The sequence below is a fragment of the Manis javanica genome, chromosome 11 (genome assembly GCF_040802235.1).
Source record: "Manis javanica isolate MJ-LG chromosome 11, MJ_LKY, whole genome shotgun sequence".
Taxonomy (NCBI): domain Eukaryota; kingdom Metazoa; phylum Chordata; class Mammalia; order Pholidota; family Manidae; genus Manis; species Manis javanica.
In genome coordinates this window covers 13007681-13023533 of record NC_133166.1, presented here as the reverse complement: position 1 = coordinate 13023533, position 15853 = coordinate 13007681, and the positions used below count along the sequence as shown (strand labels likewise).

Sequence of the window (15853 nt, the reverse complement as noted above, 5' to 3'; positions counted from 1 at the left end):
TTCATGCACCAAAATGCTAGGTGTTGAGTGGAGTCTTATAGAAATAACCTTGAATTTGGCAAAAAGCAAGTACTCAGGAAATGCTAACTGTTACATTACAATCTAGTGTAGAGATAATGAATTCTATAAACCTTACAACTTCCTGCATATGTTTATTATCGTATCTTTAATGCAGTTCCTGGTGAAAGGTAAGGATCTATGTGTGCACCTGCATGTGGTTATGTAAGTATTTGAAAAAAAAAATAGGACTTAAAATGGCTTTTGTGTTTAGTGTATAATTCTCCATATCTGAGAAAGCAGTAAATATTTCAACTGACAGAAGTGTGGAAAAAAATATGCAGATTATATACAATCACAATAATAACAACTCCAAAACCAAGGGTTTATTTTTGGAAGCTTCATAGAGATATGTGAAAGATCAAAGAAATAGTAAATATGGATGGAAAAGTCATTATTTTTCCACTAAATTTCAAAGCCGTGCCAATTGCTTTGGGTTGAAGAAGGATGAAAATTAAGGTGGCTAGAGCTATATTTAGCCCTAAAGCTGGAACCAGAACTAATTCTAGTCTAAATTAGGCCATCAGAAAATGTGGTAAATTACATAGTTGTTCTGGGCTTTTTATTCAGTTGAAAAGCTCTGCTGGAGGCACTTGAAATATTATTTTGATATTGGGTCTCTTCTTCTAGTTGGATTTTTGCCAGTAAAAATTATGAGTCTTTAATATGACCCTCCTTAGTGTCCAGGAACTGTTTAAGTGTCCCACCTACTTGGATATATGTCAGATTGCCACTGGCCTTCAGAGGGTTTGCTCCTTTACTGGTGTGTGGGTTGGTGGCATAGTGTACAGAATGTAATTCCCTAAATTAAGTGCTATCTGCGGTTTCAGTTTGAAGAAGATTGTGTATCTTGTTAATTACTGATTATTTTCTATAGGTTTGCCCATTTGGCAGCAGTAAAGCTATTGGAGGGGCTACAGAAATATGACACAGATGATGAGGATGAAATTGATGAAGACAATATGAAATTTTTTACAAGACATGGTGTTGAGGGAAGCACCGATGCCAAGGATGATTTAGGTCTCAGTGAGTCAGATAAGACGGATGCTAGAAGTAAGTGTCAACTGTTGTGATTTATCCTTTAAGAAATACCATTGTCAGTTTTTACCACAAATTTGGAAATTATTCTAAAAACAGTTACTATCTACAAAATAAAATACTTTGATATTTTGGGGGAAACCAGAACTAGTACATATTTTGAACTATATGTTGAACATATGAAGGATTTAAGACATGATCTCTGTCACTGAAGGAGGAAAAAGTTATACAACAGGAAAAATTATTTAAGTGGATAAGCAGAAATAGGGAAAAGACATCTTAAAGATTTCCATGGTTACTTGGCAGATGATTTTTACAGATAATAATAGCAGCAAATATTTATTGAGTGTCTATTAAGTGCCAGACCCTGTTGTTGGTATTAGAAAAAAGTGAACAATACAAAATACCTACCCTGTCACCAGGAACTTACATTCTGTTGGTGGTGGTAATAGGTGGTTGGTTGAAGGAGGGTAATAATTAATAAGAAAATAGATAAAGAATATAAAGTTGGGTGGTGTATAGATAAGACAGACAATAGAGGAGATCTCTCTCAGTGAGGGCATTTGAGAACTGAGCCATATGAAGATCTTGGGAGAATAGTCCAAGCAGAGGGAGCAGTGTGTGTAAAGCTATGAGGTGGAATTGAGCTTTATCAGTGTGGCTGGAGTAGAATCAACAAGGAAGTGGTGACAGAAAAGGTTGGAGATGTAAGCAGAGGCCCAATCAGATCTTACAGGGTCTACTAAGAATTTTTTTAAAATAAAAGCTGTGACCTTAATTGAGAAGACAGTTGATAATGGCTTGGCCTGGAGGTGGGGTTGATGGAGATGGTGAGAAATGGTCGTATTTGAGTGTATTTAGAAGATGGAGCTGCCAGGATTTGCTGATAGATTTGGATGTGAGATGTTAAAGAATGAGGGTAATCAAAGCACTGACCCTTAGATTCGTGGCCTGGGCTACTAGGTAGTGTTTGTTTAAAGGAACTATTCACTCGGGATAGAGTAGCAGGGAGGGCTTCTCAGAAGTGGAATTTGGACTTTTCCTTAAAGGTCGGCCAAGATTTATACAGGCAGAACAAATAAGGAAGGCATTTTATTCATCCAACATATATTTAAATACATACTGTGTGTACAGCCCTAGGCTAAGGGACTATAGCAGTGTATCAGAAATAGTCTTGCTTTCTGTAATTCAGAAAACATTCTGAATCTGCTCAACTTAGTAGTGAAAGAAGTGATTAAAATAGTGCTTTATCAATTTTTCTTTCTCTCCCTCCATTCAATATATGTTTATTGAGTGCCTGTTACATGTCAGGCACTATTCTAGGTACTGGGGTTACTCTGGTGACAGACAAATTATTTCTCCATATTTGCTTGCTTCATAAACTGGCTCAATTTTGTATTTTTTAAAGTTATAAAAGCCTCAATCATCTGCTCTTTAATTCCCATAATAGCAAGATTAATAATTTAACCCTATTTGCTAGTGGGATTTCCTAATATAATCTTGTAGTTTTATAATAAAAATTTATAAATAAAAATACTTTTTATATTTTTCTTTCATGTGAATTGCATTATGGAAACATATATGCCAAAGATATAATTTTCATAATTACCAATGAAAGACAATATTATTTCATTAAGTGTTGTCTTAGTGTGTGCTTGGATAGCCATAACAAGGTATCATTGATTGCGGTGCTAAATTAATTTTCTCACAGTTTTGGAGCCTAGAAGTCCCAGATCAAAGGTTAGCAGGGTCTGTTTCTGGTGAGAGCTCTTTCTGGCTTGGAGGTGGACTCCTTCTCTCTGTCCTCCTGTGGTGGAAAGAGAGAGTGAGCAAGCTCTCTGGTATTTCTTCTTAAAAGGGCACTAGTACCATGGGACCAGGGCACTCTCCCCCAGACCTTACCTAACCCCAAGTACCTTCTAAAGGCCCCAGCTCTAAGTATTATCACCCTGGGATTAGGGCTTCAAAGAGATACAAACATGGGGTCTGTAACAAATGGTTAAACATTAAAGTTTAACCAAATTAGTGAGTAAAAGTGGAAGCCTTCTGTCTCTTGAGGGGATATATGATTAGGCTGATGTGATGAGTATCCAGGAGCCAGGAGGACAGTGTCTTACTGCAGGGTTACATCTGTCATTGAACATACTGCAACTAAAATGAGGTCTAGGAATTGGAGCAAATTTTAATTTCTGTCCATTTCTACTGGTGGTATAGCTACTGGCATATAATTGTCCACCAGAATTTTCTTTCTCCAAAATCCTAATAGTAATGATTTACATTTTTATAGTGTTTTATAGTTTACACTTCCACATACTTGATTTACACTAAGCCCATGCAGTAATATGTTTTCTATCTTAACAAATGCTCATTTGGTGTAATACTCTCATTTGATAAATAAAGAGCCTAAAGCTCAAAAAAGCTAAGTTATTTGTCCAACATCACTCAGTGACGAGAAGTTTTCTTACTTACATTTCCCTATATAGTGTCCTTGTCACAATACACATTGCCTCCTAAAAGGAGTATTTTCCAGCCACATAACCCTAAGTTTACTTCTCATATTTCGTCAGAGGGTCATGGTTCATATAAATGCATAAGAACTGTCTCAGTGGAGCTCTTTCATAGAGAAGGATCTATTTGAACTGAGGCTAACCAAAACAAAGACAGCTGTAGTAAAGTGCGTAGAGCTCAGGCATTGGATTCAGACATCAGAACTTCACCACTTCCTAGCTGTGTTACTCCTTGAGCCTCAGTTTTCTCTTCTATGGAATGATAATAGTAACCTAATGTCACTCCCACAGGGTTATTATAAAGATTAAATTAATATACTAGAGAATGGGAAGTGCCTAGCCCATAGCAGAGGCTCAGTAAATGTCAGTTTCCTTCCTCTTGATCTCAGGAAAATATTGTCAGTTATTCTGGCAGGAAGAACTAGTTGTACCAAAACTATATTCTCTTAAGGAAAATTCCTAATTCATGTCTTGATTGAAAAAAATTTTTTTCCCAGAACACTGTCAAGCAGAGAACCTCACTCTCCAGAGGATGTTGGAAGCCTCTTCCTTGGTGAATGCAACCAAGGGAAGACCTGAACGTGCTAGTACCAGGGGCTCCCAACACACAGCTCGCCTAGATCACCCTACAGTGAGGCTCAGAGTTAGTGATTTCTCCAGAATTTCCTGACAGCTTTATTTTAAACCACTTTATTGAGATATAATTCACATACCATTCAATTTACCCACTTAAGGTACACAATTTAATGTTTTTTAGTATATTCACAGCTTTGTGCAACCATTACAATGAATTTTATAACATTTCCATCACCCCAAAAAGATACCCTACAATCTTAGTAGCCACCTGCCATTATGCCTGGTCTCTTCCTTATTCCTCCCAAAGCCTATTTCTAAGCAACTGCTAGTTTACTTTCTGTCTCTACAGGTTTGTCTGTTCTGGGCATTTCATGTGAATGGAATAATCCATGTTTTCAGTGAATGGAATGAATGTGGTCTTTTGTGACTGGCTTCTTTCTTTTTAGCACAATATTTTGAAGGCCAGATAATATTCTTGTATGGATATACCACATTCATCAGTTGATGGACATTTGAGTTGTTCCCATGTTTTGGCTATTATGAATAATACTGTTATGAATATTCATGTACATATTTTTGTGTGGACATAATATGTTCATTTCTCTTGGGTATATATAACTAGGTGTTAGAATTGCTGTATCATCTGGTACCTCTACATTTAACATCCTGAGGAACTTCTGAACTGTTTTCCAAAGTGGCTGCACCATTTTGCACCCCTGCAACAATGTATGAGGGTTCCAGTTCCTAAAGATCCTTGCTAATACTTGTTACTTGTTACTGTTTGTTTTATTGACTTATAGTTATTTTAGTGACTGTGAGGTAGTATCCCAAGTTTTGATTGGCATTTCCCTAATGATTAATGATGCTATCTTTTCATATGCTCATTGACCAGTTGTATGTTTTAGTTGGTGAAATGTTTATTTAAATCCTTTGCCTATTTTTCAACTGAGTTGTCCATCCTTTTAATATTGAGTTGTAAGAGTACTTCTACATATAAATCCTTTATTAGATACATGATTTGCAGATATTTTCTTCTCTCTATGGGTTGTCTTTTAACTTTCTTGATGGTATCCTTTGCAGGGCTGATGTTTTTAATTTTGATGAAGGCCAGTTTATCTATTTTTTATTTTGTTGTTTGTGCTTAGATTTTTTTTGGTAGTTGCATTGAGAATTAGCAAGGACTTAGAACTGCAGAACATGGACAGTTGGTTTATAGAATTTATTTCTTTTGAAATTATTTAAATGAGAGATACTTGTGAGGGGATCATGGTCAGTGAATTACAAAATTTTTAGAAGATGTTTCAGGAAAGACTAAGAATGTGACGAGAATAGTTTCCTACTGTGGTGTGTTTGATATACATGCGTGCTTATACCCTTGCCATACTGTGAGGCTTACTGTTGCCCAGCTGGAGTGCTTGCAGCTGGTGAAAGGACTGTATGTGAAATCAGGTGTCATTTTCTTGTCTCTGTTTAATTTTATTCCAGGGAAAACCCCAGAGCACTAAACGACCTTTTCTTGAGACACTAGGTGTTAGCAGAGCACCTATAGCAGACTGGTCACATTTCTTGTCATCCCAGTCTTCCTAGAACTGAGCCTCAATTCAGAGCATTCTTTAGTGAATTATGATTAGGGCTGTGGTATAGCAGAACCGTATAACCATTTGAGGATTGACTCTTGGCTCAATATCCTGTTACATGTCATCCAGTATCTATTCAGTCACCTTCAGTGACAAGGTACTTTTTATGGCCCAGGAGGCCCCTTTCCATCTTTTGACAAATCTAATCTAATTTGTAAGGTACTTAGTGTAGTATCTTGCACATCATAGGACTCCACAAATACATGATAGTTCTTATGTTTTTGTTGGAAACTTTCTCCTTTGTTGAGTTAAAATCTCTCTTTCTGGAGCTAATCCCAATTAATCCTAGCTCTTACCTTTGATGACACCATAGTACAGCTTTTTAAAAACATAGCCTTCAAATATTAAATAATAAATATATAAGCTAATAGGCACAGTTGTTTTGGTCATTTCTTATGTAACTTTTTTTTAGTCTCCTCTACTTGCTTGCTAGTAATTATGGTGGTTCCCAACCTGCTATTCGAATTGTCTGCCCACTGGAATTGTCTAAGGAGCTTTTGCTAAGTACCAATACCTAAATCTGTAGTCAGGGCTCAAATGTACATTTTAAAAAAGCACCCCAGTTGATTCTGATGTATGCAATTTGTAACCTGTAGTTCTAATCTACTGAGAGATAAATCAGAGTGGTAAGTGTGATGTAAATGTTAGGCTAAGTGTTGGGAAGAGGCTATGTTTCACTAACCTGGTTCCTTAAGCAGGGTTTCTCAACTTATGCACTGTTGACATTTTGGGCCAGATGCTTATTTGTTGAGGGTGGCTTTCTTGTACATTAAAAGATGTTTAGTAGCATCTTGAGCCTGTGGATGCCAATAGCCTGTTGCCACCAACTCCTGATTTGTGACAGGTAAAGAATGTCTCCAGATGTTGCCAAATATCCCTTGAGGGAGAAAATTATCCCTGTTGAGAACCACTACCACAAAAGGTAGAAAAATCATAGTTTTGGTAGTTGGAGAACAGGTAAAAGCAGCTCTCAACATCCTTTCTTCTCAGTGTGCTCTTGCATAGACACTACAAATGACTAATCATAAAATTTGGGGGCTGGGTTAGATCTGGCTTGTTTTAAATCAAGCATACTCAGTTTTTTAATTTTGTGACTTACAGTACATCATGCATGGTTGTATAATACATCAGTAGTCCTAAAACACTGCTGGTCTTCTTTAAACCTTTGTTCCTCATACTAATAGGCAGGACAATCTAATACACGCTTTGGTGGCAGGAAAAGACTCCTCCATTTAGGTATTCTATTGCTTGTTCATCCTAATATTCTGTTAGTGATGTTTATCCATCTATGTACATGCCATCCTTTCTCTACTGCCTTTCTCAAACCACAGAGACACTGGCTTTAGTGGAAGAATATGCTTTAGGGCCAGCATCCGATGAGCATATGAGCTGTTATCTCTAAACTTGGTTGCTTTTCAACTCTGTCTTGCAGAGAGAGCTTATAAGAAAATTGTAGAATTGAGACACCTCCTGGAAATTGCTGAGAGCAACTATAAACACTTGGGAGGGATAACAGAAGAAGATGTAAAGCAGAAGAAACAATGGCTCAAGTCTGAAAAGTAATGTCCTTAAAACGTTAATGTCTTGTTTTTAGTTACTTCTTTCAGAGCCATTTGAGAGTTTTAACCAATGGCTTGTTTTCTATTCCTCACCAAAGGGTGTAAGGTTCCACCCTGCTTTCCTTCTAACTCCCCAGATGGAGAAGGTGTTAATATTTTTTTTAACTGTGGTGAAATACACATTACATAAGTATCATCTTAACCATTTATAAGTGTACAGTTCAGTAGTGTTAAGTACATTCACATTTTGAATAACCATTCTCTGGAACTCTGTATCTTATAAAAGCGAACTCTATAAGGAGTTAAGATTGTTTTTGAGACCACAGCTACTTTTGAGTTTTTTGACCAACGCAGTCTCTAACCATCTCAGCCAAATTGGACTGCTGCTTCACGAATTTGAGACTCATGCCTGTGCTCACTGACTGCAGCAGCCATCAGGGAATGCCCCTGTGTCCAGAGGTGATGAGCAGGTGCCCCTCTGCCCCCCCTTCACTTCCTCACTCTACCCCGGCTCTCTGTACATTGGGTACCTCTTAATGAATGGCTGCTGGAATAGAGGCCGCCTAGTGCTTATTTTCTTCTACTGCCTCTGCTTCTCTGTTTCCAGGGGGGACAGGGAACAAAGGGACACAGGAAAGCAGGCTCCTAGTTTAATCAAACCTGGGTCTGAAAAGTGGAAGTGCAGCACACTTGGATTCTGTGCTTCACCTGCCCTTTCCTTTGATTGGGTGTCTCTCCCTCACACTCAGAGCCTCCTGTTTCCCTTCCCTCCACCCTCTTCAGGATCTAGTATCAGTAAAAGGTCTGGTAAGTATATTCAGAGTAACCTGTATATCTTTGATAAGGATTCATGTGTTGGCCCTCCATGGGTACTGAGGAATTTGAGCAGAAGACAAAGCCTTCAGGCCAAGCACTGTATCTCTTAGTGGGATTTTAGGCATGAGGAAGTTGTGGCAGACAAAAAAATTTTGGGGGGTACTTCTTGGTATCTCCCAAATCACATCATACAGGTAAGTGTTCACTGCCTCTTGTTCATTAAAGTGTTTTGAAATGGTATTGGCCTTTGTCTAAGAGCCTAGCTGGAAGTCTCAGACCCCTGGTAGTCTAGAAAAGTACTTCACTAGATAACCCGCTTTCAGTTTTGGTTTCCTTTGCCTCTGTCAGATTACTATACTACTGCTACTTGTCTTACTTCTGAGCACTACTCGGTGCTAGACACTAGATAAGCCTCTTATATACATTATCTCATGCAATCTTCAAAGCTCCATTAGCTACATCATGTCACTACATGGACTAGGAAACCAAGACTTAACATAGAGGTTAAGTAACTTGCATAAAGTCAGCAAGGGAGGAGTAGGGGTGGGAACATGGAGCCAGGATTTGGTCTGTATGACCCCAAACCTATTACCCAAGATTGTTATGATTTTAATAGTCCTTAATGGAATTGTTAACTCTAATATTCACATTTCAGTGTGAAATGGTTATAGTATTGATGTAAATGATTTCGAGCAGAATTTTTTCTTTAAAGATTGTTTTAGCCTTTGTGCCAGAAGTAGTATCGTATCAGCTGAGACTGCAGTATTTCTTCTGAGTAAGCTTTAGTTTTTCTCTCGTATTTGTTCTCCACTTTGTGTTAAGTATATCTTAAGACATTTATGTTTTAGATAAACTCCTGATCTTAGACCTTATTGTAAGTAAAAACAGGATAAGTATTCATTTGAGGGGTGATCCTTTGATTTTTGTCCTTATCCATTAGTTAGACCAAACTCACAATACAACAAAATATGGTTGTATTACTCTGTCCTGGGGATGATTTTCCCTTCTTATTTCTGAATTCCAGGCTTCCATAGGGCATTCTTCTTCCCTATCCCCAGTCTTACCCCCACTCACTTCTGTACCAGAGCTACTACTGTAGACGCTTAGATTGCCCTCCTTGGAATCTAAAATCCAACCCAGCTTGCCCTGGAAATTCTGTTCCCCTCACCACCCAGCAATAAGGCAGAAAAAAAATATCATAGTTCAAGTCACAGCATCTCTTTTCTGGATTTATTTTAATAATAATCCTGGTGTATGTCCCCATTTCATGCCCCTGTCCCCAGTTCCCCATCCTCATATCCTACAATCTGTTCTCAACACAGTGTCCCGAGTAATCATGTTAAAACCTAAATCAGATAAATCTCCCACACTGTTGACTGAAAGAACCCAGGCACACGGAAGTGTATAATGTACAATTTCACTTATAACCATAGGCAGAACGAATCTGACATGATACATAACTGTGGTTGGCTTTGGGAAGGGAGGATTGCCTGGGACTGGCATGAGGGGACCTTCTGAGGTGATGGGAAGGGTCAATGTCATGGTACTGGTGGTGGTACAAGGGTTTACACTTTCATCAAAGCTCTCTGAATTGTTCACTTGATATTTGTATATTCCACTCAAAGTAAATTTTATGTCATTAACAAAACAAGGCCCAAAACACCCCAAATCTAAGTCAAATCATGCCACTTCTCTGCTCAAACCCTCCAGTGGCTTCTCATTTCACTCAGAGTAAAAGCCTAAGTTCTTGCTATGATAAGACCCCATTTGTTCTGGCTTTTTTACCCCTCTGACCTCCTTCTCTCTCTTTTATACTTTAAATTTCTCTAGCCACATTGGCCTCTGGTTTCTTCTAGTTCATTAGACATACTTCTGCCTTAGGGTCTTTGTACTTGCTCTTCCCTGTCTGAATGCTCTTCCCCAAAATGTCTACTTGATTGTCTCTCTTATTCCTTTAGGACTTTGCTCAGAAGCTCCCCTCTCAGTAAGGCTTTTCTTGGCGGCTGTGTGTGAAGTGTCCCTCTTGGACATTTTATAGTGCTATTTCTTGCTTTATTTTTTTTCTCCCCTAGCATTTATCACCTTCCAACATAGCATATATTTACTTTTTTATTTTCTTTATTGTCTGACTTCCCCCATTAATCAAATAAGCCCCATGAGGGGAGATTTGGCCTATGTTGTTCATTGCTGTATCCCCAGTGCCTAGATCAATATTGGCTCATATTAGACTCTCAGTACAGTACTGTATGTCAAATAAGTAATTTCTTTGTTTTATTTGTCTTAAATACAATGCCAAATGTAATTATTAGTTCATGTTGGATACTGAAAACTTTTTTTTTTTAACAGAACTATCAAAGAGCTGCAGGGCCAGCTGGAGTATGAACGACTACGCCGAGAAGAATCAGAATGCCAGCTGGATGAGTACCGAGCAGAGGTGGACCAACTCAGGGAGGCACTGGAGAAAATCCAGGCCCCCAGCTTTGTGGCTATGGTTGGTGTCCTTAACGTGTTTATTTAATTTTCTAAAGAAGTAGAATCCAGAAGAGTAACTAAGAGAATAAAGGGAGGAAAGGGAGGTTCAGAGAGGTTAAGCAACCTGTCTAAATTCACACAATGAGTTGTGGTGGGATCGGTATTCAGTCTCTAGCTTTTGACTTCATAGCCTTAACTCTTTTCGTAATTCCTGGCTGGTATTATGAATTTGGGCATTCAGAATATAGCTGTAAAATACAGAAACATACTCAGAGTGACAGATAAAAAGGAGGAATATGTAGAAAGAAGCTAAAAAGAAACTAATGTGAGAAAGGGCTGCAAAGAACAAATACAGAAAAGCAGGTGGAGTATAGGAAGTAGAATGAAACTGGCAGAACGAAATGCTAGTGGAGCTCGTATTCCAGGCCATCTAGTTCAGAGCCGAGCGGGCAGAAAGGGAGGGGAACTCTGACCTCCACTCTCTTCTGTGAGTGAAGACAGCCGTGGTGTGGTCCTGCGGACAGCTCGTGTCACCTAGCGTAGGGATTGGGGTATGTTCATATTTTCCTTCCACAGGGAAATTTTTTCCTCAGTCATCATGGGTGAGTTAATGCTGTTCCAGACCTGTCTCTCATAACCAGTTTAAAAAATTAATATATGTGCTTGTTCTAAAATGATAAAAACAGAGCAGATATTCCTCCCCAAGCCAAGTTTCACTCTTTAACAGTTCATTGTTTTCAGAGTAGACAACATTCTCTTCATCTGTAAACACATATGTGTATTTCTATGAATGTGCAAACTCCAACACTTAATCTCGATTTTGGTATTTCACCAGTGCTTCATTTTCCAAGGGATAGAGTTAATTATAATAATTACTCTATTCTTTTCATGTCTGCAGTGGTCATCTTGTACCACCTTTAGCCCCTGGGGATACCGTAGTACAGAAAGTCAGGTGGTATTCGCTGGAGTACGGGTTCTGTGAGTCTGCTGCTGTTTTGTTCCTTCAGTTTTTGCTTTGTTCTTATGCTCCACAGATGAGTGAAATCATTTGGTACTTGTCTCTCTCTGCCTGGCTTATTTCACTGAGCATAATACCCTCTAGCTCCATCATGTGTAGTATTATGACTCTATTCAACTTACAGATTCTTTCAGAGCAAAAAATACTGGTTTATATTTAAAATACATATATTTTCTCACAGGGGTTGTTGTCTAATTTTGTTGTATTAGACTGCATTTACTTAGTATTGCTTTTGGTGATATTCAATACCGCAGTATTATAGTTCTCTTTTTCTGAGTTTAGGAGAAAACACGTATTAGGGAGAAATATGTTTCTGGCTATGATTTATATGAGGGAGTAACCTTGGTGAAGAATGTTCCCCAAATGCAGAAACTTCTGGAACCTGGAAGTTTAGAATTTTCAATGTATACTTACTGAAGGCCTATTAACTGCTAACCATGTATTTTCTTTTGAAATAGTTGTATACTAAGGCTTGGTTTCAGAGAACAAGTTACATATTTGGTGTTAGTAGAAGCTCATTATTTTTAGAGTATTTGAATTCTTAAAACTTCTTTTAGGAGTTAGCACATGTGAAAAGTAAAGGAATATAAATATTACTGTTTCTAGAAGTCTTGTAGCTCAAAGACACACTAGAAAATTGGCCACCTCTGACAAGTAGCTACCTCTCTTTTCCTCCATTTTATTTTTTCTCTAGTTCCATCTAATTGAAGTTAAAATCTCACCCTACCTCAGCTTTTCTTTCACAAACATCTTTGCATCTATCATTAATGATCTTTATTACTTCCTGAAACCAGGGGGATGAATTAAACACTTCTTTTATATCTGATACTGTAGATTCCTGAGTAGGAACCATATCTTATTCCTTTTCGCATACCTATAATGTAGTATATACAGATGTAGGAACTGAGTGATTTTTTTTGCTGGAAGACGGGAGTGAGGAATGGTTATAATATGAACTTTGGTGTCAGATAAAATTTAGATTTGAATCCTGCCATTTGACTAGTTTTGTGACCTTGGGGGAAGTTGTTTAACCTCTTTGACTTCTGTTCCTGCATCTGTAAAACTTTGGTAATACTACCTACTTCACCGTGTTATGTAGGTAAAGTATGAAATATGGTGATGCCATTTGCTAAGTCCCAGTAAAAGATTTGTTGTTCTTGGTCTTCAGATTAGGTGGTAAGCTTTTTCTAGGGAAGAGACCTTCTATATTATGCCTGCCACCAGTGCTTTCCACCATTAAGGGAGGGCCTGCAAATTCTCCATCTATTCCTCTCTCAAGTTTGCAGCTGAGAGGGGAGGAGGGAAGAGATGTGTGGTTCTTGGTTTTTCCTTGTGGTACTGGGATAATGGCAGCTTACTCTCATGTTCACACTCTCCTATCTGAGTTCTGCTGACTGACCTCATTAGCAGAGGTGTGGGCAGGAACACGTTGGAATGCCAACTCTAGGCATGGGCTTTCCCCGGGGACATGTGCCTTGTGCCTCTGCATTCAGATCTGACCTGCCCAATGGGGTACTGAGCATTTTTTGACTGGAAGAATTTTTAAAAGATGACTAACATCTGGTGAGCATCTACTGTATTTCTAGCCCTCTCTTGCTTCTTCCTATAACTTTTATGAAGTACATCTTCTGTGCCAGGTCCTGAGAATACCACACTGGATGAGAAATATTCAGCAACAGTGGGTGGCAGAGCCAAGCGGAGAATGAGAGAAGAGCAGCAGAGGGATGGATGTTGCAGGAACACAGAGGAAGTAATGGGGGGCCCAGGAAATGTGATTTCTAGCATAGTGGTGCTTGCAGAGAATCCAGAGGATGACTTACTACATGTGTTATGAAATGTTAGGCTAAGATAGAAGCAGAAATAACAGGCTGTTCTCTTTTAGGGACAGATTAGCTAGAAATAGGGCTGGATGATTTCTCAAGATGCCTCCTAGCCTTATCAGCACAATTAAATGCACTGGTACTTTAGATTTGAGAATTCATTTATACAAAATCCTAAAAGAAATTTAATCCAGAGTTGAAAATATTGTACAGTTAAAATTTTCTTTTGGAACAGATAATATAGAAAGATGAAAATGTATGTAGAATAAGAACCTTATTTGGCCCTCTTTTCCTTTGTTTATAGGAAGATGACTCTTCTTGTGTGTCAAGCAAAGAGAAGAGGCGCATGAAGAAAAAGGTGGCTTCTGGAGGAGTTTTTGTGAGAAGGTACTAATCAGTGAAAAAACTATGAATAAACTTGCTTGATTTTTAAATTTTTAAAATTGACGTAAGTGTAAATCTATATAAACTCTTCTCAGAATTACTCTGATATGCTTATTCCAGTTCTGAAGGCAGCAGATATGTTACATAATATCAAAGGGATTGTTCAAATTACATGAACTTAGTTGTACTCCTCCCTAGTGTACTTTTTATATATTTATGTAGGCAAGTCAAGACTAGATATAGGAGTAATTAATTTTGCAACTATTCACACAAAATTTAAAATTTAAGATAGTACAGGCTAGTAATCAAATCTAGATATTAAAAATTAAGAATTCTATTATGACTTCATAATAGTATTTCTTTTACTCTCTAGAGAGTACCATTTTACTAGTGTAGATAATTTTTTAAATTAATTTTTCAAATGACTTGAATTTTAAGAAGCATCTGGGCTTGAGAAAAAAATGCAATATAAGACCAGTTAAGTTTTAGAAAAGGACAACTTTACAGTAACAACCAAGTATCTCAGGGAAGTTTTCATAAAATGAAAATTAGCTCTTAGAAAACATGTTTGCTAAGAATACCCATTTAAATAATCTGTTTTAAAATTCAGCCATTCTGTCTTGCCAGCTTTATAAGAGAGGAATATAGACAAAGCAGATTGGGCAGAATAAAACACATGGCTTTATTACTCTCTTCCCTTTTGTACCCCTTTACTTTGCTAACCAAAAAAAAAAAAAAATCCCATGGCATTTAATTTCAGTTCTGACTTCAATGCCCTTACTTTTTCTACCCCACCTGCTTTCCTCCTTGAGCTAGCTGGTACCTGTGACTCTCTCGGGGGCAGTTACCAGATCCTGCCTTCCCCTGTAGTTCTGATTGCTCCCTTTGGCTTCACTGACAACAGCCATCTCACCAGACACCAGGTTGCCCACCGTCTAGACTCTGGTATGTAGGACACTACAGGCCATTTTGACCTACTATTGTCAGGACCAGTTTACTTTGACATGAGTGCATTTGATTGCTAAGCCCAGTCAGCCTAGTCAAGGTTCTGTAAACAAGTGTTAAAACTGGCTTACCTATCCTTTTGATAACCTTTATAGTCATTCATTTCTCTGTGGTTTCCAATAGGCTTTTAGTCTGTAGTAAAAATAGTTGTCCACATTTACTGGCCACTTAGAGTGTGTGAGATCTGTGCCAAGTCCTTTACACATATTCTCTCTTAATTCTCCCCACAGCTGTATGATATAGGTATATTTTATAGATGGCGATTAAGTAATTTGCCCAGACTCACACAGCGATGTGGAGACAGGATTCAACCTTAGCAACGAAAGGCCCGAGTCTGCATTCTTAACCACGACTGGAATTCCCATATTCGCATCTTCCTCACCTTCTGGGACTACACACAGTCTTACATTTTCCGTCTTAGTCTGGTAACCCTGAAGTTAATTCCAACCCTGGAAATAGTCTGTCATACTTGCTCCAGTTTTTATCAAGGCCACACTCCAGTCTCTCTGCACCAGTGAGGTGGGAAGTACCAGAAGCATACACCCTCGTGGCAGCAGTTCCTTGGTTGTCCCCCAGTATGTGTTCTCCCTTTTCTCCATGGTATTAGGATTTACTTGAGCTTGTGGCTGCTTGGGTTAGAGTAACTTCTCAGTTTCCTCTGAAGCTAAGATACCAAGTTCTGGCCAACAGAGCGTGAGCAAAAATGATGTGTATAACCTTAGGGTCATTCCCTAGGAAAGGGCCTGCCCACATCCTCTGGAATGTGGATGTGGTGGTGAGTCATTGGACTTCATGGGTGAGGACAACACCAGGAATGGTAGAGTAATAAGCTAAAAAGGCCTTGGGCCGATACCATGGGGCTGACATATTAGCCCAGGAATGCTTACATTTGGACTGTAGGTTAAGAGAGAAATAAACCTCTATGTTATTTAAGCCACTAGTATTTTGGGTCTTATAGTTGCTA

The 15853-nt window shown here is 38.4% G+C and overlaps 1 protein-coding gene across 2 annotated transcripts in view; it reads left to right on the top strand.

Annotated features, from left to right (window-relative positions):
- Positions 1 to 15822, top strand: part of ANKRD42 (ankyrin repeat domain 42) — a 45385-nt gene extending 29563 nt beyond the window's left edge. For both annotated transcript variants that reach the window (XM_017653248.3, XM_017653245.3), the window contains exons 9-13: positions 935 to 1110; positions 7248 to 7374; positions 10537 to 10681; positions 13805 to 13887; positions 15120 to 15822. In XM_017653248.3, coding sequence (XP_017508737.3) covers positions 935 to 1110; positions 7248 to 7374; positions 10537 to 10681; positions 13805 to 13887; positions 15120 to 15132 — 544 coding nt within the window. In that variant the 3' untranslated portion in view covers positions 15133 to 15822. The remainder of the gene's footprint in view (positions 1 to 934; positions 1111 to 7247; positions 7375 to 10536; positions 10682 to 13804; positions 13888 to 15119) is intronic.
- Positions 15823 to 15853: the final 31 nt, after the last annotated feature.